The 23,258-nt window shown below is 39.2% G+C and overlaps 1 protein-coding gene across 2 annotated transcripts in view; it reads right to left on the bottom strand.

The window, feature by feature from the left end:
• Positions 1 to 22,348, bottom strand: part of FAF2 (Fas associated factor family member 2) — a 57,074-nt gene extending 34,726 nt beyond the window's left edge. The window contains exons 1-2 of one of the 2 annotated variants that reach the window (XM_029217201.1): positions 22,238 to 22,297; positions 20,955 to 20,995 (exon numbers count right to left, since the gene is read on the bottom strand). Coding sequence is in view for 1 of the 2 variants with exons in the window: in XM_029217200.1 (XP_029073033.1) it covers positions 22,238 to 22,300 (63 nt within the window). In the remaining variant the exon portion in view is untranslated. Of the gene's footprint in view, positions 1 to 20,954; positions 20,996 to 22,237 lie in introns of both variants that reach the window. The other variant, XM_029217200.1, reaches the window with a different exon arrangement.
• Between the last annotated feature and the right edge of the window lie 910 nt (positions 22,349 to 23,258).

Raw genomic sequence — 23,258 nt, 5'->3', positions numbered from 1 at the left:
TTACCTTCCTTCTGCTAGTTCTGAGTTTAGTTTGTTCTTTTCCTTCTAGTCCCTTAAGTTATACAGTTAGGTTGTTGATTTAAGATCTTTTGTGTTTTAAAATTTTTTTTTATTTTTTGGCCACGCCGCGTGGCATGCGGGATCTTAGTTCCCCGACCAGGGATCAAACCTGTGCCCCCTGCACGGGAAGCACGGAGTCTTAACCACTGGACCACCAGGGAAGACGCTTTTATTATTATTTTTTATTTTATTTAAGATCTTTTGTGTTTTTTAACATTTGTGTTTAATAGCTACCAACGCCCCCACCACTCCCCAAGCATTTCTTGCTGCATCCCGTAAGTTTTGGCATGTTATGCTTTCATTTTCATTCATCTCTACATATTTTCTAATTTTCCTTGTGATTACTTCTTTGATCCATTGGTTATTTAAGAGTGTGTTGTTTACATACATTTGTGAATCTTCCAGTTTTACTTCTGTTATTAATTTCTACCTTAATTTCATTGTGGTTTGAGAAGCTACTTTGTATGATAGCTATCTATTAAAATCAATTGAGACGTAACTTCTTATATGTAGAAAACTCTAAAGACCGCCCCCCATCCCTGTTAGAGCTAATAAATGAATTCAACAAAGTAGCAGGATACAAAGTCAACACACAAGTTTCAGTTGCATTTCTTTACACTAACAATGAACACTCTAAAAATGAAAGTAAGAAAACAATTCCATTTACAATGGCATCAAAAAGAATACTGTGAATTAACTGAGGAGGTGAAAGACTTGTACAATGAAAACTACAAAACACTGCTGAAAGAAATTAAAGACCTACATAAATGGAAAGACACCCAGTGTTCGTGGATTGGAAGACAATACTGTTAAAAACCCAAAGTGAGCTACAGATTCAGAGCAGTCCCTATCAAAATCCCAATGCCTTTTTTTTTTTTTTTTTTTTTGCAGAAATAGAAAAACCAACCTTAAAACTCATACAGAATCTCAAGGGACCCGAAGAGCCAAAACAATCTTGAAAAAGAACAAAGCTAGAGGACTCACACCTCCTGATTTCAAAACTTACTATAAAGTTACAGTAATCAAAACAATGTGGTACTGACACAAAGATAATCAAAACAATGTGGTACGGACACAAAGACAGACATATAGGCCAATGGAATGGAATAGAGTCCAGAAATAAACTCTTGCATATATGGGAAAATGATTTTTGACAAAGGTGTCAAGACCATTCAATGGGGAAAGACCAGTCTTTTCAACAAATGGTGCTGGAAAACTGGATATCCACATGCAAAAGCTGGATCTTTGCTGTGAAATATATATACTGGTCTCTGCCCCCAGTTTCTGACATAGAGCTCCTAAAACCCTTGCAGATAGGGGTACCAGGAGATTCTTTTGTTCTAACATTTAGTTTTTGACCCCAGTTCCTGACTCAGAGCTCTCAAAACCCTTATAATTTCCTACGTGATAAGAGCACTAGGAGCATCTTTTGTTCTAATATTTGTTCTTTGATCCTGGTTCCTGACAGAGATCCTAAATCCCTTGGAATTTCCTGGATGATATCGTTGTATTTTGTTCTAATGAGGTGACTCCTGGTGGGCTCCTGGATAGGGACTGGCCATCAGACAGAACAAACCATGATTAGAAGCTTCAAATTTTCAGCCCCACCTCCCAATCTCCAAAGAGGGGAGAGGGTCTGAAAATGGAATTTAAATCAATCATGCCTAGGCAATAAAGCCTCCATAAATATCCCAATAGTATAAGATTCAGAGAGCTTCTGAGTTGGTGAAGCCATCTACATGCCAGGAGGGTGGTGCACCCCAACTCCGTTGGGATAGAAGCTCCCCTGCACTTGGGACCCTTCTGGATCTTGCCCTAGATATCTCTTTACCTGGCTGTTTTTCTGTACCCTTTATTATATCCTTTGTAATAAACCAGTAAACGAAAGTGTTTTCCTGAGTTCTGTGAACCACTCTAGCAAATTATCAAACCCGAGGAGGGGGTCATGTGAACCCCAATATATAGCTGGTCAGTCAGAAGTTCAGGTGGCATCTGGGACTTGTGATTGGCATCTGAAGTGGGGGCAGTCTTGTGGGACTGAACTTTTAACTTGTGGGATCTGATGCTAACTTCAGGTACACAGTGTCAGAACTGAACTGAATTGAATCTAGGAGAACTGCTTGGCAGAAACTAACACAATATTGTAAAGCAGCTATACTCCAATAAAGATGTTAAAAAAGAAAAACAGTACACGTTCCACTACCTCACACTGCATCATTTCCTCCCAGCAAAAGTCCTACACTCCAAGGAAAGTCAGGTTAATTCCATGACTATAACTTGAAGAGTAAAATATTGCCTTATTCGTCCTGTAACTCACCATGAATTTGCATAGAATGCTCCTTAGACTCTAATGCCATGGACTATTTTGCTTTATCAATAAATGATGAGAACTTGAAAAAAAAAAAGAATTGCTTGATGTGTGGAAAACGTACATGTCTATTCAGAGAAAAGGAGAAACATAGGAGGAGTGTGTTTTTCCTACTCATTTACCTAATACCATATACAAAAATTAACTCAAAATGGATCCATGACCCAAATGTAAAACCTAAAATTATAAAACTCTTAGGAGAAAACATAAGCTAAAAACTTCCTGACACTGGATTTGGCAATGATTTCTTGAATGTGACACCAAAGGCACAGGCAACAAAAGAAGAGAGACAAACTAGACTTCATGAAAATTTTAAAAATTTGTACAACAAAAGACACTACCCAGAGTAAGAAGTCAACCCACAAAATGGGAGAATATATTTGCAAACTGTATATCTGATAAGGGATTAATATCCAGAATATAGAGAACTCTTAAAACAACAGAAAAATAAACAACTTGATTGGGCAAAGGACTTGAATAGACATTTCTCCAAAGAAGATGTACGAATAACCAATAAACATATAAAAAGATGTTCAACATCACTAATCATTAGGGAAATGCAAATCAAAACTATAAGCTACCATTTAACACCTGTTAGGACAGCTACTATTGAAAAAACAGGAAATGAAAAGTGCTGGCCAGGATGTGGAGAAATTGGAGCCCTTGTGCAACACTAGTGGAAATGTAAAATGGTACGATTGTGTAAAACAGTGTGCAGTGCATCAATAAATCAAAAACAGAACTACCATATGACACAGGAATTCCACTTCTGTGTATGTACACCCATGTTCAGAGCAGCATTATTATCCACAGTAGCTAAGATGGGAAACAACTCAGTGTCTGTCAACAAATGAGTGGAATAAGCAAAATGTGATATACACATACAATGGAATATTATTCGGCCTTCAAAAAGGAGAAAATTCTGCAATATCCTACAACACGGATGAACTTTGAGAAAATTATGCTAAGAAAAACAAGCCAGCCACAAAAAGACAAATACTGTATGGTTCCACTTAAATGACGTATTTAGAGTACTCAAAATCATAGAGAAAGACAGTAGAACGGTGGCTGCCAGGGGCTGGAGGAGGGGGAAATGGGGAGTTATTGTCTAATGGGTATAGTTTCAGTTTTACAAGATGAAAAGAGTTATGGAGATGAATGATAATGATGGTTGCACAGCATTACGAATGTATTAGTTATCACTAAACTGTACGCTTAAAAAATGGTTAAGGGGCTTCCCTGGTGGCGCAGTGGTTGAGAGTCCGCCTGCCAATGCAGGGGACACGGGTTCGTGCCCTGGTCCAGGAGGATCCCACGTGCCGCGGAGCAGCTGGGCCCGTGAGCCATGGCCGCTGAGCCTGCGTGTCCGGAGCCTGTGCTCCACAACGGGAGAGGCCACAACAGTGAGAGGCCCGCGTACCACAAAAAAAAAAAAAAAAGGTTAAGATGGTAACTTTTATGTGTATTTTGCCACATTTTAAAAATTGGGGGAAAAAGACATTTGTAGTGTGTTGTGAGATGAACTTGAACTTGATTAAAAGGTTCTAAAGTACTACAATCAGATTGTTTTCTGGGAATCAAATAAATTACTTTTCACTAAGTTCCTATTTCAGTATCTATTCTTTCATTTAACACACTTAATTCCACTAAAAAAACAAACAAAAACCACTTTGGCCTTATTCAACCTTTCCTAATGTGACTCAGCTACTCAGAATCAAGCAGAAAAGTTGTTTAGGAAGACATAAAGGTGTTATTGTTTTCTTCTTTATGAGAAACATTACAAAGGCACCAAACTTTACTAGTCTTCCAAAATGTCATCTGAGAATCTGGCCTTCCCTGTTCCCTCCCCACCCTCGAGGCCAACAGTATCTGCCACTGTATATGTTTCAAAATAGTGTGAAATTACACTTCCAAAACTTGACATGCATGAGATTTGTGTATGTATATGTGTGTATATATACATACATATATACATGTATCTATATATGTATAATCTAATGTCAAGTGACAAAATGTTAACAATTTACTTTTAAATTTAATTATACTTTTCAGCCTCAAAACTTGGCATTATAAAATGCTCCATGATTTAGATTCAATTATTTATTAAACATCTATGAGTCAGGCACTGTAGTATGTGCTTTCTTATCCACTCTTAAAACAACCCTGTAAAGTTAGAAATATCAGAGTCATTTTGCAGATATGGAAACTGAGGCCTAGAGGGATTAATTAACTGTCAAGATCTCAAATGGTGCAATTCCTAATATGGAGCTCTTTCCCCTACATCATACTGCAAAGATGAGAATGTGGCTAACTGGAATTTTTGCTTTTCCCTTCCTCTTAAAAATGGGATACTTAAAGCTGCTGCAACTGCTTTAACAAAGAAAGAGAAACAACATCAAGAACAACAACAACTAAAACAAAACCCCTCTGGTTAAGTGAGATTTCTGGTGAGTTATTAAATTCACTCAACAAATATTAATTGAGCATCATGCAGCAAGCACCACAAAGAAATCACAGTCCTGATCCCCAATAATTCTGTGGAGTAAAAAGACATGTAAATAGGGACTTCTCTGGTGGCGCAGTGGTTAAGAATCTGCCTGCCAATGCAGGGGACACGGGTTCGAGCCCTGGGCTGGGAAGATCCCACATGCCTCAGAGCAACTAAGCCCATACGCCACAACTACTGAGCCTGTGCTCTGCAGCCTGTGAGCCACAACTACTGAGCCCACGTGCCACAACTACTGAAGCCTGCATGCCTAGAGCCCGTGCTACCAACAAGAGAAGCCACTGCAATGAGAAGCCTGCACAGCGCAATGAAAAGCAGCCCCCGCTTGCCACAACTAGAGAAAGCCCGTGCGCAGCAATGAAGACCCAATGCAGCCAAAAAAAAAAAGACATGTAAATAAATAAACTATACACCAGTAATAAACAAATCCAAGTCTTCCAGGGAACTCAGGATGGTATCAGAGTTCTGAGCTGAAAACTAGCAGAAGGAGGTGTTTCAGGGCAATAGAGGAGTATGCATGGAGGCACAGAGGCATGAGAAAGAATGCCATGTTAAGGGAACTGAAAAATATCACTGGAATAGAAATGGAAAGGGTAGAATTATGGAGTTGGACAGTGAAATATGGGTCAGATCATAAGATGCAAAGATTTCATGCTGCTTTAATCAATGCAAAGCAAATGAAAAATCTTAGGGCCACAATCAAATCTTTGCTAGAAAGATTATTCTGGAAAGAGTAAGACGGCTGAATTGAAGAGGACAGAGACTTGAAATTAGGGGCAGTGGTACAGTTACTGAAATATTCCAAAGGGGAAATGAAGTGTAAACTAGGGTAGAGGCAATGCAGATAGAGTGGAGGGTTAATTGAGGGTAGGGGATTTTTTGGTTTCACTTATTTAACTCCAACAGGAATTTATAAACACTAATACATATATACATGCATACATAATGAAAAAAAATTCCCCAGATACTTAAGCATGAAAATATTTTCTCTTCTAAATTTATACCAGGAAAATGAAAACATTTTCAAAATTTCCTTGGTGGGAAAATCCAAAGCCAAGAGGCACCTCAGTGCTCATAGTGATTTTGCTATTTACCATTGCTGGCACTCTCACCAAACGGTAGTTTAAAAACACACAAACACAGAGGACGCATTTAACATCAAATTTTCAATTTTATTACGTTACTATTTTTTGCTATTCATTTTAAGGAAAAATATAATATGGAGAAATAGCCACTAAGATTTCCTAAGTATGTCAAATGACCCTCAACTGGCCCAAAAGAAAATTGGCAGAATTAATCTTTATCAATATCCACCTCGAAGATATGCTTCTAAAAGAATATCTGTAATACACATATTCTTTTATACTACTCTGCCAATTACACAGATGTTATTCCTTGAAACACTTAAAGGAGTGCAAAAACAAACAGGGATGCCCAGCCCATTCTGAAGAAATAACCCAAAACTTGAACCAACTTGATCATAAATGCCTGATTGTTACATAAAAATGTAACAAACGAAGTCTAGCAAGCACTACTGAATCAGTCTGTCAAAAAGCTTCTGAGAGGACAATAACTGTGTTCTTGAATAAGAAGATTCAACAACATAAAGATGTCAACCACATCCCCTCAAATTCATTTTATAAATTCAATAAAATTTCAATTTTGAGAAGCTGATTATAAAGTTCTTTTGAGGGCTTCCCTGGTGGCGCAGTGGTTGAGAGTCCGCCTGCCGATGCAGGGGAAATGGGTTCGTGCCCTGGTCCGGGAAGATCTCATATGCCGCAGAGCGGCTAGGCCCGTGAGCCATGGCCGCTGAGCCTGCGTGTCCGGAGCCTGTGCTCCGCAACGGGAGAGGCCACAATAGTGAGAGGCCCGCGTATGGCAAAAAAAAAAAAAAATTCCTAATATATAAAGATTTTTTTAAAATACAGAAGAAAAAGGATGGGACTTCTCTGGCAGTCCAGTGGTTGGGATTCCACACTTCCACTCCCAGAGGAGCATGGGTTCGATCCCCTGGTCGGGGACTGGGATCCCGCATGCCGTGCAGCGTGGCCAAAAAACCCAAAAAACAAACAAACAAAATGACAACCCCTCCCAAAAAAAACCCCCAAAACACCCAGAAGAAAAAGGATAACTTGCTACAAAAGTGGGTAAGAAAAAGTGGACGATTCATAGAAAAATAAACTCAAATGGCCCTTATATATATGAAAAGTTGATCAACCTCACTCATAAGGAAAAAGTAAATTAAAACTATACCGGGGCTTCCCTGGTGGTGCAGTGGTTGAGAGTCCGCCTGCCGATGCAGGGGACACGGGTTCGTGCCCCGGTCTGGGAAGATCCCACATGCCGCGGAGCGGCTGGACCCGTAAGCCATGGCCGCTGAGCCTGCGCGTCTGGAGCCTGTGCTCCGCAATGGGAGAGGCCACAACAGTGAGAGGCTCGCGTACCGCAAAAAAAAAAAACAACAAACAAACAAACAAAAAAAAAAAACTATACTGAATCTGACAACATACTCTGTTGGTGAGGTTGCCAGGGGCCCATACATTGCTAGTGGGAATGCAAAATGGTACAATCCTCACGTAGGAAAATTTGGCAATATCTAGCAACACTACAGATTCGTATACATATATATAAGCATTTAATCCTTTGACTCAGAAATCTTTCTACGAATCTATCCCAAAGACACACTAGCAAAAAATAAAATGTTGGTACACAAGGCTACTTATTGCTCTATTATTTATTACAGCAAAAGATGAGAAATAACCTAAATATCCATCAATCTAAATTATGGTATGTCCATACAATAGAGTATTATACAACTGTAAATACTTAAGAGAAATAAATCCCTATACTGCTATGCAGTGATCACCAGGAGATAATAAGTATAAAAGACAGTTGGAGAAAAGTGTGTAATATACATCACCATTTATCTTTTTTAAAAGGGAGGGGTCCACAAATATATATACTTATTACTTAGATTTTTTAAAAGAAAGGTTTTTGTTTTTGTTTTAATTCTAAACTTCTCTGCAGGGGAAGGCAGGGAACAGGGTATAAGAGAGAAGAACAGAAGTTAGAGTTCTCTAAATATATTGTTACATGTAGATTTGACTTTGGAATCCTGCAGCTGTTTTATAAAACAAAATTTAGAAAAAGCAGCAGCAGCAATTTCTAAACATCAGAAGCAAAAATCAAATGTAGAGTTGGTAGCATAACTATCCAAAATGAAATTATCCCACATGACTTTAAAACACAGTAAACTGACTATACGTTCTGCAATAAAAGGGCTTAAATTGTTTTAAATAATCAAATTGTTGTTACCAGTAAGGGTATTATTATTTTGAGACAAAGTATTGATTATGTGATAAGGCAAATGAATAATCATGTTAATCTCATTAAGAACCAATTTTTTGGGTATGGAGAAAGAAGAGAGGTAAAATGTAGGGCTGAATTTGAATTGGCAGTCCTGAATTTGAATTGGAAATATCAAATTGTTTTATCATGAATTAAATAAATACAAACATATGTGTGTGTCTGTACTATATATTATATGTATTTCCTACTTCTGTTAACTAAAAAGTTCTAGACCAACCCAACAGCAATGAGCACTCATAGCTACCAGACCTGTGGCATCTAAATATAATTTCTTACCAAAAAGTAACAAGGTTTCCTGGAGAAACACCTGATTCTAGAAAATGCACAAGATGAGTCAAACATCTTACAATGTCAAAAAGCTAAAAACCTATCAAGGACTACTGGGGCCATGACAATATGATAAAAGTCTTCAGGAAAAATAATACAAGGCTCTTCCAAATTACAAATTCAAACGGTAAATCTTTCCTGTGACTCTGAAAAAATAAAATTATGTAAATACTAGGATTTCCTAAAAAATAAAAGTCATCAGGAGCCAATCTAAATAGACTCACAGGGCTTCCCTGGTGGTGCAGTGGTTGAGAGTCCGCCTGCCGATGCAGGGGACATGGGTTCATGCCCCGGTCCAGGAAGATCCCACATGCTGCGGAGCGGCTGGGCCCATGAGCCATGGCCTCTGAGCCTGCGCGTCTGGAGCCTGTGCTCCGCAACAGGAGAGGCCACAATGGTGAGAGGCCCACGTACGCAAATAAATAAATAAATAAATAGACTCACAATTGTCAAAGATGGCACAACCTAAGCCTTAATAAGCACAATGGCAATGAAATGTAATACGTTAAATATATTTACATCCATGAGTTCACTGCAAATTTTAAAACTCTACAATTCAAATTTTAAAAATCTCAGTGGTAAACAAATGACCTAATGAACCTAATGAAACTTAAAAGCTTTTGCACAGCAAAGGAAACCATAAATAAGACGAAAAGACAACCCTCAGAATGGGAGAAAATATTTGCAAATGAAGCAACTGACAAAGGATTCATGTCCAAAATTTACAAGCAGCTCATGCAGTTCAATATCAAAAAAACAAAGAACCCAACCCATAAATGGGCAGAAGACCTAAACAGACATTTCTCCAAAGAAGATATACAGACTGCCAACAAACACATGAAAGAATGCTCAACATCACTAATCATCAGAGAAATGCAAGTCAAAACTACAATGAGGTATCACCTCATACCAGTCAGAATGGCCATTATCAAAAAATCTACAAACAGTAAATGCTGGAGAGGGTGTGGAGAAAAGGGAGCCCTTTTGTACTGTTGGTGGGAGTGTAAATTGATACAGCCACTATGGAGAACAGTATGGAGGTTCCTTAAAAAACTAAAAATAGAACTACCATACAACCCAGCAATCCCACTGCCGGGCATATACCCTGAGAAAACCATAATTCAGAAAGAGTCATGTGCCACAATGTTCATTGCAGCTCTATTTACAATAGCCAGGACATGGAAGCAACCTAAGTGTCCATCGACAGATGAATGGATAAAGAAGATGTGGCACATATATACAACAGAATATTACTCAGCCATACAAAGAAACAAAATTGAGTTATTTGTAGTGAGGTGGATGGACCTAGAGTCTGTCATACAGAGTGAAGTAAGTCAGAAAGAGAAAAACAAATACCGTATGCTAACACATATATATGGAATCTAAAAAAAAATAAAAGGTTCTGAAGAACCTAGGGGCAGGACAGGAATAAAGACACAGACGTAGAGAATGGACTTGAGGACACGGGGAGTGGGAAGGGTACGCTGGGACGAAGTGAGAGAGTGGCATGGACTTATATATACTACCAAATGTGAAACAGATAGCTAGTGGGAAGCAGCCGCATAACAAATGGAGATCAGCTCAGTGCTTTGTGACCACCTAGAGGGGTGGGTTAGGGAGAAGATATGGAGATATATGTATATGTATAGCTGATTCACTTTGTTATAAAGTAGAAACTAACACACCACTGTAAAGCAATTATACTCCAATAAAGATGTTAAAAGAAAAAATCTCAGTGGGACCTCCCTGGTGGCGCAGTGGTTAAGAATCCACCTGCCAATGTAGGGGAAATGGGTTCGAGCCCTGGGCCGGGAAGATCCCACATGCCACAGAGCAACTAAGCCCGTGTGACATAACTACTGAGCCTTCACTCTAGAGCCCACGTGCCACAACTACTGAAGCCTGCGTGCCTAGAGCCTGTGCTCCGCAACAAGAGAAGCCACCACAATGAGAAGCCTGCGCACCGCAACAAAGAGTAGCCCCCTCTCGCCGCAACTAGAGAAAGTCCATGCGCAGCAACGAAGACCCAACACAGCCATAAATAAATAAATAAATAAATAAATAAATAAATAAAAAATTTAAAAATCTCGATGGTTACTTCATAGGATGCTAGGAATCAACTCATTATTTAAAAACTAATAAATAATTGAAAGGATCAAATGTTTATCCTGCCTTTATTACATATACTATAACTCGGTGTAACTAAACAGGGGCGGGAACATATATCTTTATCCCTATTAACAAATAAAGAAGGGCTGACAGCGTCAGAATGTCATCATTTTGTATGAAAAGGTTAGGCAAAAACTAATGAAATACAATGTATTAATGCTAATCTTGTGGAAAATGTATCTAAGGATACTAAAACTAAGCTAAATTTGAATTTTCAAGTGAAAAAACTTTACAAAGTTTAACTGTCAACACTTTAAATTCCCAAATCACAGGGTTAATTCTGTAAATTTGAAAAATATCAGACAAGTCTTCTGTATATAAAATATTTTCTATATGTATCCTTTTTGAAGAGGACTTGCACTCCTTCGAGTATACATTAGGCCACTTGATAAGTGTTTCTTATCTTCTAACTCCAGTTTTAAAAAAGGACAGTTTTGCAAATTTTCAGTTCTACCCTTTATTAAATATTCCCTGGAAAAATAAAGAGAAATGTAACAGAACATGTGTACAATTGAACATTCTCCAAAACTGCCCCTTTTTTTGATAGAGCCCTAGTATTTATCAGGTACTTTACTTGCGTTGTCTCATATAACCCTTTTAAGAACCCAAGACACCCTTTCAGGATAAAAACCTAACTGGGAATAGAAGGGAACTTTGTCACCCTGATCTAAGAAACACTCACAGCTAACATAATAATGGTCAAAGACTGATGATTTCCTCCTAAGATCAGGAACAAGACAAAGATATTTACTCTTGCCATTTTTATTCAACATTATACTAAAACTAAGCAAGAAGGGAAAAAAAGAAATAAAACTATCTATTCACAGATGACATAATCTTGTATATAGAAAAAACTAAGAAATTTACAAAAAAACTAATAGAGAACTAATAGAGTTCAACCAGGTTGTACGATATGAGATCAATATACAAGAATCAGTTATATTTCTATATGGTAGTAATGAACGACCTGAAAATAAAATTAAGAAAACATTTCCTTTCCCAGTACCTTCAAAAAGAATAAACTTAATAAAAGAAGTGCAAGATTTGTACACAGAAAACTACAAAACATCGAGAGAAACTAAAGATGACTTAAATAAACGGAAAGACTTCTCATATTCATGGATTGACAGACTTAATACTGTTAAGATGGCAATGCTCCCCATATTGATCTAGAGTAACAGCAATCCCTATCAAAGACCCAGCTGCCTTTTTTTGCAGAAATTGACAAGGTGATCCCAAAATTTATTTGGTAATGAAAGGGATCCAGAATAGCCAAAACACTTTTGAAAAAGAACAAAGTTGGAGGACTCATACTTCCTGATTTCACACTTATTACACAACTGCAATAATCAAGGCAGTGTAGATACAGATAAGGGTAGACACAGATCAATGGAACAGAAATGAATCCAGAAATAAACCTTTAGTTATGGTCAACTGATCTTAAACAAGGGTTTCAAGGTTATTCAATAGGGAAAGAATAATCTTTACAAGAAATGGTGTTGGGAATACTGGATATCCACAACCAAATGAATGAAGTTGGACCCCCACCTCATATCCATTAACTAAAAATGGATCAGACCTTACGTGTAAGAGCCAGAACTACAAAAGTCTTAAAAGAAAACAGGTGTAAATCTTTGTAACCCTGGATTAGACCATGGTTTCTAAGACATGACCAAAGCACAAGTAACAAAAGATAAAACATTAAACTGGACTTCATGAAATTAAAAAACTTCAAAAGACATGATTAAGTGAAAAGACAACCCACAGAATGGGAGAATATTTTTGCCAATGATATATCTGATAAAGGACTTGTATTCAGGATATATAAAGAACTCTTAACAATCCAACAACAAAAGACAAATAGCCCAAGTAAAAAATGGGCAAAGGACAAAAATAAACCCACACACCTACAGTCAGTTAATCAATGACAAAGGAGGCAAGAATATACAATGGGGAAATGACAGTCTCTTCAACAAGTGGTGTTGGGAAAGCTGGACAGCTACAATGAAATTAGAACACTCCCTCACACCATACACAAAAATAAAAATAGTTTAAAGACCTACATATGACACATGATGCCATAAAACTCCTAGAAGAGAACATAGGCAAAACATACTCGAACATAAATCATAGCAATATTTTCTTAGATCAGTCTCCCAAGGCAAAAGAAATAAACACAAAAATAAACAAATGGGACCTAATCAAACTTAAAGGCTTTTGCACAGCAAAAGAAACCATCAAAAAAACGAAAAGACAACGGAATGGTAGAATGGTAGAAAATATTTGCAAATGATGTGACTGACAAGGGGTTAACATCCAAAATATATGAACATCTGATACAACTCAATATCAAAAAAACAAACGACCCAATTAAAAAATGGGCCGGGACTTCCCCAGTGGTCCAGTGGCAAAGAATCCACCTTCCAATGCAGGGGACACGGGTTCAATCCCTGGTCGGGGAAATAAGATCCCACATGCCACGGGACAACTAAGCCTGCACACCACAACTACTGAGCTCGTACACCTCAACTAGAGAGCCCCCGTGCCGCAAACTACAGAGCCCATGTGCTCTGGGGCCCACATGCCACAACTACAGAGCCCACGTGCCCTGGAGCCTGGGTGCCACAACTAGAGAGAGAAAACCCACACACCACAACTAGAGAGAAGTCCACGTGACACAACAAAGATTCCGTGTGCCACAATAAAGATACCATGTGCTGCAACTAAGATCCGACACAGCCAACCAGCCAGCCAGCCAGCCATAAATAAATTTATTTTAAAAAAGGGCAGAAGACCAAAATAGACATTTCTCCAAAGAAGATACACAGATGGCAACAGGCACATGAAAAGGTGTTCAAACATCACTAGTTATTAGAGAAATGCAAATCAAAACCACAGTGAGGTATCACCTCACACCTGTCAGAAGGTCTATTGTCAAAAAGAACACAAATAACAAATGTTGGAGAGGATGTAGAGAAAAGAGAAACCTTATACACTGTTGGTGGGAAAGTAAATTGGTGCAGCCACTGTGGAAAACAGTATGGAGGTTTCTCAAAAAACTAAAAATAGAACTACCATACGACCCAGCAATTCCACTCCTGGTGGGTATATATCCAAAAACACAAAAACCCACACCAATTTGAAAAGATACATACACCCCAATGTTCACAGCAGCATTATTTACAATTGCCATTATATGGAAGCAACCTAAGTGTCCATCAACAGATGAATGGATAAAGAAGATGTGGTATATATACACAATGGAATACTACTCGGCTATAAAAAAGGGTGAAGTTTTTGCCACTTGCAGCAACATTGATGGACTTGGAAGGTATTATGCTAAGTTAAATAAGTCAGACAGAGAAAGACAAATACTGTATGATATCACTTATATGTAGAATCTAAAAAATACTATAAACTAGTGAATATAACAAAAAAGAAGCAGACTCTCCAATACAGAGAACAAACTAGTGGTTACCAGTGGGGAGAAGGGGGAAGGAGTGATATAAGGACAGGGGATTAAGAGGTACAAACAACTATGTGTAAAATAAGCTACAAGGATATATTGTACAACACGGGGAATATAGCCAACATTTTATAATAACTATAATTGGAGTATAACCTTTAAAACTTGCAAACCACTACATTGTATACCTGTAGCTTATATAATATTGTATACCAACTATACTTCAGTTAAAAAAAAAAAGATGTAGTGTGTATATACACACACATACACACACAAAATGGAATAGTACTCAGCCATAAAAAAGAACGATATATTGCCATTTGCAGCAACATGGACCTAGAAAATATCATACTAAATGAAGTGAGACAGCGAAAGACAAATATTATATGATATCACATATGTGGAATCTAAAAAAATAGTACAAATGAATCTATATACAAAACAGAAACAGATTCACAGACATAGAAAACAAACTTATGGTTACCAAAGGGGAAAAGAAGAAAGGGGAGGGATAAATTAGGAGTATGGGATTAAAAGATACAAACTACCATACATAAAATAGATAAGCAACAAGGATTTACTGTGAAACAAAGGGAACTATATTCAGTACCTTGTAATAACCTATAATGGAAAAATATCTGAAAAAAATATAACTGGATCATTTTGCTATACACCTGAAACACAACACTGTAAGTTAACTACACTTCAATTTTTTAAAAATGGGCAAAAGATTTGATTTTGTATCTCCAAAAGAAGACACACAAATGGCCAATAAGCATATGAAAAGATGCTCAACCATCTTTTCAGTCATTAGGGAAATGCAAATCAAAACAACGAGATTGAACGAGATTAATACCTCACGCTTACTAGGATGGTTTCAAAGATGGATGATTAACAAATGTTAGTGCAGATGTGGAGAAACTGGAACCTTCGCATACTACTGGTAGGGAAAATGGTATAACTGCATTGGAAAAACTGTTTGGCAATTTCTCAAAAAGTTAAACAGAGGTACCATGTGACCCAGCAATTCTACTCCTAGGAGAACTGAAAATATGTCCCCCAAAAATTGGTATACAAATATTCATAGCAGCATCAATATTAATAGCTGAAAAGTTGAAACAATAAAAATGGCCATCAACTGATGAAATGGATAAACAAAATGTGGTTTATCCACACAATGAAACATTATTGGCCATAAAAAGGAATGAAGTACTGATATAGGCTACAATATGGATGAACCTTGAAAACATTATGCTAAGTGCAAGAAGCCAGGCACAAAAGGCTGTACAGTGTATGCTTCCATTTATACCAAATGCCCAGAATTGGCAAAATCTATGGAGACAGAATATAGATTAGTGGTTGCCAGGGGTTAGAAGGAGAGAAAAATGGAGAGTGACTGCTAATGGGTTTCTTTTTGAGGTGATGAAAATGCTCTGGAAGTAAATAGTGGTAATGGTTGCACAACTTTGTAAATACACTAAAAACCACTGAACTGCACACTTTAAAAGGGTTCATTTAAGATACGACAATTATATCACAATAAAATTGTTACTAAAAAAGAGAGCCCAAGAGACAAAACTAGAAAATTAGTAATGATCAGAAAACATGATAAGAAATTCGATAGAAGATCAAAAAAATCAAGATAAATGTACAAAATGCAACAGCATTTTTATTAGTAACCATTTAGAAATAAAGAGATATCCCATTCACAGGGTGACCAAAACTACAAAATACCTAGGAATAAGTGTAATAAGGAATATCCAAAAACTAGAGGAAAGTTAAAAAATATATTTTAAAGGACACGTGACATCTGAATAAAGAAATGTACATGTGCCTGAATTTCAACCAGTCCCAAATTATTATTTTAAGCAATTCCAATAATTCCACGGCTGCACAAAATGATTTTTTTTTAACTTTTTTTTTTTTTTTTTTTTTGCGGGCCTCTCACTGTTGTGGCCTCCCCCGTTGCGGAGCACAGGCTCCAGACGCGCAGGCTCAGTGGCCATGGCTCACGGGCCTAGCCGCTCTACGGCATGTGGGATCTTCCCGGACCGGGGCACGAACCCGTGTCCCCTGCATCAGCAGGCGGACTCTCAACCACTGCGCCACCAGGGAAGCCCTAAACATCTTTATCGGAATATAACTGCTTTACAATGGTGTGTTAGTTTCTGCTTTAGAACAAAGTGAAGCAGCTATACATATACATATATCCCCATAGCCCTTCCCTCTTGCGCCTCCCTCCCTCCCACCTGCCCTATCCCACCCCTCTAGGTGGTCACAAAGCACTGAGCTGATCTCCCTGTGCTATGTGGCTACTTCCCACTAGCTATTATTTTACATTTGGTAGTGATATGTCCTTGCCACTCTCTCATTTCATCTCAGCTTCCCCTTCCCCTTCCCCGTGTCCTCAAGTCCATTCACTACCTCTGCATCTTTATTCCTGTCCTGCCCCTAGGTTCTTTAGAACCATTTTGGTTTTTTTAGATTCCATATATATGTGCTAGCATACGGTATTTGTTTTTCTCTTTCTGACTTACTTCACTCTGTATGACAGACTCTAGATCCATCCACCTCACTATAAATAACTCAATTTCGTTTCTTTTTATGGCTGAGTAATATTCCGTTGTATATATGTGCCACATCTTCTTTATCCATTCATCTGTCGATGGACACTTAGGTTGCTTCCATGTCCTGGCTATTGTAAATAGAGCTGCAATGAACATTGTGGTACATGACTCTTTCTGAATTATGGTTTTCTCAGGGTATACGCCCGGTAGTGGGATTGCTGGGTTGTATGGTAGTTCTATTTTTAGTTTTTTAAGGAACCTCCATACTGTTCTCCATAGTGGCTCACAAAATGATTTTTAAATGTACATGAAAGAACTTGTAAGGATTACCAATAATTAAAAAAAAGAATAGGGAAGGAGTCCTGTCCTATCAGATATTATCAGTAAAATTTGGTAGAAAGCTATTATTATTAATTCAGTAATGCCACTAGCAAATAGGTTATCGAAAACAGAGTACACTATGATAAAGAGGACTACTCAAATCAGTTGGGGGAGGGACTGACTATTCAGCTAAACTATAGTCTTTCCTGGAAAAAAGCAAGTTTGGGTTCTCATCTCATACATACAAAAAATTAATTCCACATGGATTAAAGATCTGATTTTAACAAGAAATCTATAAAATATTTTGAAGAAAACAAAAAAGAACATATGTATAATGCCATTAAGTAGAAGGCATTCTTAGACAAAACAGAAAATCCAAAAGCCAGAAAGAAAAAAATGCCAATTTGATGACATAATTTTAAATAAGGGTAAGTGAAGAGATTAATGATCAAAGATAAATGTCACGAAAGAAAATATTTGCTATACATGACCAGTATACATAAAGAACTCGTACAAACTGCTAAGAAAATGTCAAATAATCCAAGAGAAAATGAACAAAGGATAAACAGGGAATTTATACAATAACTAACCATAAGTAGCCAAAAGGAGCTCAATCTCATCCATAATCAGGAGTTTATAGAACGGAATTCAATCTTAAAATCAGCACTTTTTATTCTGCAACCAGAAAACAAACCTTCCATAATACCGTGGGACATCTGCAAAGCCAATCCCTCACTCTTATGTCCCTACTCTTTCCCATTTGAAATAGCTTAAAACAAGTGTTTGCATTAGCTGTTCAAACTCAACTGACTGCAAAACAAAACCAAAAACTACAAACACCACTACCACTAGAAATGCAAATTAAAACAAGGACTCTGAAAATTTAATCAGATTAACAAAAACTGAAAAGACACCATCCAGTGCTGGCAAGGATGTGGGGAAACTGGTCGTCTCACATCCTCTTGGTGAGAGTGTGAGCTGCCAAAACTCCCTGGAAAGCAGTCTAGCAGTAGCTATTAAAATTTACAACGTACATTGTTTTGACCCAGTAACACCACATTTTTAGGATTCTGTTTAGAATTAAAAGCCCTGCTATGCAGCAATATCCCCTAGGATCCTTAACTTCTGGAACACTTCCTTCATCTTCATGGTCTAACTGAAACTTGGCTTTTCCCTGAAGATCCTCCCCCTGAAGCCCTCTCTCCCATTTTCTCTCTCATACCTGTGGGTATGGAAGGGAGAGAACGGTCCTCCTTGTTCATTCCCACTTTGGGGGATTCTTCTTCCTTTCTCCTTAAAAAGTCCATCTTCACGTAGAGAAGATTAAGAGAATTAACATTAGTGATGATGTCCAGGATTAGAATCACACTTTTGGACTTCCTTTGCTGTGTTCTCTTTCTTCAAAGTGTCCCATACTGTTTCTATTGGCCCTACTCACCTACCTGTTGTTGAAAACAAATCAAAACCTAGGGCCAGAGCGGCAGTGCTAGGTAGTAAGAAAGAGAATCCAGAGTTCTGGATTCAAATCTAAGCTCATCACTGACCTTAGGTAAATTATCTCCTGATCCTAGTTTACTCAACAATACCAGAACCTACACCATGTTTACTGGGAGGACTTAAAGATACAATGGATCTAGAGCACTTTCGATAAAGTAAATGCTCAAAAAGTGTTTAAACAATGTCAAAAACAAAAACACCTTCGAATCTCAAAATTTCATACTCCTGTACAAGCAGAAAAGGACTGTTTCTTCCTCTATTGGCCATGTATAGCTCCTTTAGTTGCTTCTCTCTTTATCCATGTCATCCTTCTAAAGGTGTTCAAACAGCAACCTAGAGGCAGTAAACCAAGACACCAGGGGAATCGGCTATACTTGGAAATTTGGAAACATGGACTTCAATACAACTGACCTTCCCCATATTTGTATTAGCTCCTCTTAAAACTCATTATTTCCCATTTGAAGAAAATGGGGAAGGCCTAAAATAAATACGGCATTAGTTATTCATATTCAACTGCTTCTAAAATAAACAGGAGAAAGTAACTAGAAGAATCTTAAAAGACATCAAACAGACTTAGAAGCCTGCTAAATATAACCTAAGGAGTTCCAATCAAATCATATGTCACAAAAAAAGTGAAATAGAGGAAACCTGAGATTTCCAAAATATTTCACTTTTGCTAATTTCAATATATCAAATGAAGCAACTTATTGAAAACTGACTCCTAGCAGTGTCATCCTGTTCTGTCCTAACCCCTGTGGAGATTCCAAGCACATGCTCCATACTGTTAGTGAAGCAAAGCTGAAACCTAGTGTTATTTCACTCTCTAGTTGAAAAAATCTTTGATGGCTCTTCAAGCCTACAGATTAAAGTTTAAACCATTGAGCACAGGCCTCCAAAATCTGGCTGTAATTTACCTTTCCAGTGTTATTTTCATCTTCCAATTCTCTAAATCCATCACAACAAACACATTCTACGTTATTTCATATCCATGCCTCAGCTTTGAACATACTCCTGCCCACCACCTGTTATTCCATTCCTCCTTCAAAGCAGCAAAGTACAGTGGAAAGAGTCCAGCTTTTAAGTTCAGATCCAGATCCACTAGATTTCTAATTCTAATTCCATCCCCACTACTTAAGAGCTTAATGATCTAGAGCAAATACTTTACTAGACCTGTTTCCTTACCTAGGAGGAGGCATATCACCTGTGGCACTTTTACAAGGCTATTGTGAGGATTAAGCATAATGGTTCTAAACTATCTAGCACCACGCCTAAGGCACGGTAGAAACTTAATGGTAACTACTGAGCCATCCTTCTTTCCCCCTCCATCCTCATCAATACTATCATTTCCTAAATTTCCACAGCACTTTGTTTATACTACTACGTATATTACACCATGAGCACTAATATACTGCAGAATACTCATTATTTATGTATGTGTCTGGCTTTTCCATTAGGTTATAAGCAAGATGGTTATGGGTATGGATTTCTAAATCTCTGCCACTTACCACCTGAGCAAGTTATTTGACCTCGCAGAACCTGTTTCTTCATTAATAAACTGAATTGGGGTTAACACCTTACAGTGTTACAAAAAGGTTTAAAAGAGTTAATGTACATCAAATACCTCGTATAACGCTTGACACCTAGTAAATTTCAGAGGATGTTAATGGTAATCTGGATGATGAACCTGATCCAAGCAACTGCTTAAAGAATACACAAATGTAACATGTATTTGTCTTATTAAATCCAATTTCATAAAGCAATCTTAATACAACTTTAACCTGCTACTCACCTCTCTTACTGATAGAGACAGCCAATGAAGACAAAAACAGAGATTCCTATGCACTTTATCTCAGAAATGCTACCACATATTCATGTTCTTCCAGGACCAGACTAAGCACTTCACGACTTATGGTTCACCTCACCTCTTAACACTTTAAACAACATGGGGGCTTATCCCTCAAGAGTAGTAAGGGATAAAATGATCTGCCAGAGTTAAACAACACTCTGAAATTAGTAGTCTGTGAGGAAGTAGAAGCTAGTTGTCTGCTCTTTATTCATTTTAATTCTAATGTGCTGTGTCATCAATTTCTCTACTCAAAACTCCAAACAAATGTCAACTACTTCTATGACAGTATTTTCCAATTTATACACTTCCAACCCACTGCCTGATTTAAGAGAAAACACTTCAAAATTAACTGCAGTGAAATCAAGGAAATCACAGAAAAGTGAGAACTTGCAAAGAGAAAAAAATACAATATTAGAGCATTTGCATTCCACTTTCAGGTGTACACTGCTACTTACATGGGTTGTACAGCACACACGTCAAGAGCTCAGGAAGGGTTCTGGAAAGATGGACCTGGTTTTAAATCTGACATCACAACTTACTAGCTGTGTAACCTAAGCATGTTACTTCTTAAGCCTCATATCCCTCATCTCTAAAATAGGGATTGTAACAGTATGACTCTCATAGGGTTGCATTAAATACAATAATGTATATTAAGTGTTTCAGGAAAGTACCTACAACACCATACTCAATAAATGGTATTCTATCCATTTGTTGTTATTGCCTGAGCACTAAGGTTTTTGGTGAATACTGTGTAATTAATGAATATTTAGCATATTTTATATTAGGAAATAAGCGTACCACTAACTTTAATTCTATCCTAAGTTAAATAATGATTAATAGTTGCAATACTGTTTAAGAGCAGTTTACTGTTTACAAAGCCCTTTAGACATCCATAAACTCATTTTGATCTCCACAACATCCTTAGGGGATAAACACTTTTAAGATACGTATTCTAGAAATAAAGAAACTGGTACCCATCAGGGTAACACAGAGTCAAGGTTACCTAAGTCTCCTCCAACCAGATTCTCCAACTCAGGGATAAAGTGCATAGTGTCCAAAGTTCTTAACCCAAACATCCACTAAAAGGAGGCAGATTCCAGCAAGTTTCCCACCCTCCTCAAGCAGAGTCAAGAACGTGAGCCCAGGAATAAGCCCGGGGTAATAAACCCCGTCAGACGGCACTGATGACATTTATCATGCACTGTTTCATTACGAGGTGTCCTCCCACATCTTTAGGGCAGGGGCTAATCCTGACCCCACTGCCACCAGAGCGCCCAACACAGGGCCTGGCACCCAAGAGGCCCTCAGTAAACGTTTGTGGAAATGGCATGGGAGGCTGGTAGGAGGCCTTCCAGAGACCCGAAACGAAGCCAACTCCACGGTGGGGATTAAGCATCCCAGTAGATCCACAGTCGTTGGCGGAGAGAGTCCAACCGGTAACCAGGCTGGAAAAAGGATGGCTGAGGACGGGCGCCGCTAAGGGGAACCCGGGAAGCTAACCCTCTTGAGGGGAGAGAGGGGGAGCGGGTCTGCCCGCAGCCATTCCTGGAAGGCTGGGGACCGACAGAGGCTCGGGCGCCGGGGGCAGCAAGCAGGGCAACTGGCGCCTGGGGGGGGAGGAGGCCGCCTGCTGGTCTGAGAAGAATCTCGGGCCCAATCTGAGCAGGGTTCTGGGCTCCTCTAGGGACCCACTCCCTAGCCCGCGGTGGCATTCGCTTCACCGAGTACTCGCTGCTACCTGAAACTGCAGCAGCTTCTCTGTCTGCTCCTGTGTTAGATCCCGCTCCTCAGGCGCCGCCATTTTGCAGCCGCCTCTACGCTTCTGACCCGTCCGCACCGTCACCCGCCGGAAATGACCTCAGCAGCAACCACATCCGGTCTGAACAGCCGCCGGCGCGCAACTGCGTCTGCGCGTGCCGGCCCAACCTGGAGGCCGGGAATGGTGACAATTTCCGCCGCTAGAGGGCACCACTCTCGGGCCGATCCCTAACACTTCCGAAAATTGTCGGGGGACAGTCTGCCCAAGTCGCCCTTAGGAGTTAGGCGACGAACGGATCTACCAGAGACTTGACTCTCGAATAGATCGCAAAGAACCGAGAGGTCCCGAATGCCCCTCGAGAAGCTTCGGAAATTCACGAATGCCCCTCGGCAGATTTCGCCTTCTTCCTAACCATTTTCATCTCCAATGTTTCTTAGGAAATTGCAGTCGTTCAGAAATATCGGCCGTTTGATTCCTGCCATGATGTTTCCAAAATCCCCTGACCATCTCTCAGGAGGTTCCGAAAGTCCCCGAATACTGGGGGCGGGGTGGGGGTGGGGGCGTTTCCCACGCCGCCTTCGAGCCGGAAGCTGTGGAAGGTGTGCGCCCCTTGAAAATGGTTGGCACTTGGCCACCCGGGCACTACCAGCCTTAGGCAGAGCTTTCCGTCCACGCCTCTTGCGACTCTGATACTGCCTGCCTCAGGCCCTCACTCGTCTCTCTGCCCACTGGCCCGTCTTCCCTGTGACCAACCGAAGGAAGACCCCAGGACTGGGATCAGGAGACTTGGATTCACGTTCTAGTGTCCACCTGGCAAAGTGCTGGACATCTCCGGGCAAACCACCTCCTCTCTGCTCTAGTTTTGCCATTGATGGAATGAGATTCACCAACAGCCCCAGGTATGCTGTCTAAGCTCATTCTCCTTGGAAGCAGTCCCCCACCCTTTCCACTGCCTTATCTCCACCCCTTAATGTCTGCCTTCTTCTGCACTTTCCTTGCC

The sequence above is a fragment of the Monodon monoceros genome, unplaced genomic scaffold, assembly GCF_005190385.1.
Source record: "Monodon monoceros isolate NGI ecotype Baffin Bay Population unplaced genomic scaffold, NGI_Narwhal_1 Super_Scaffold_12, whole genome shotgun sequence".
NCBI classification, from domain to species: domain Eukaryota; kingdom Metazoa; phylum Chordata; class Mammalia; order Artiodactyla; family Monodontidae; genus Monodon; species Monodon monoceros.
The sequence above is the reverse complement of the archived record's forward strand: the minus strand, read 5'-3'. Positions and strand labels throughout refer to the sequence as shown.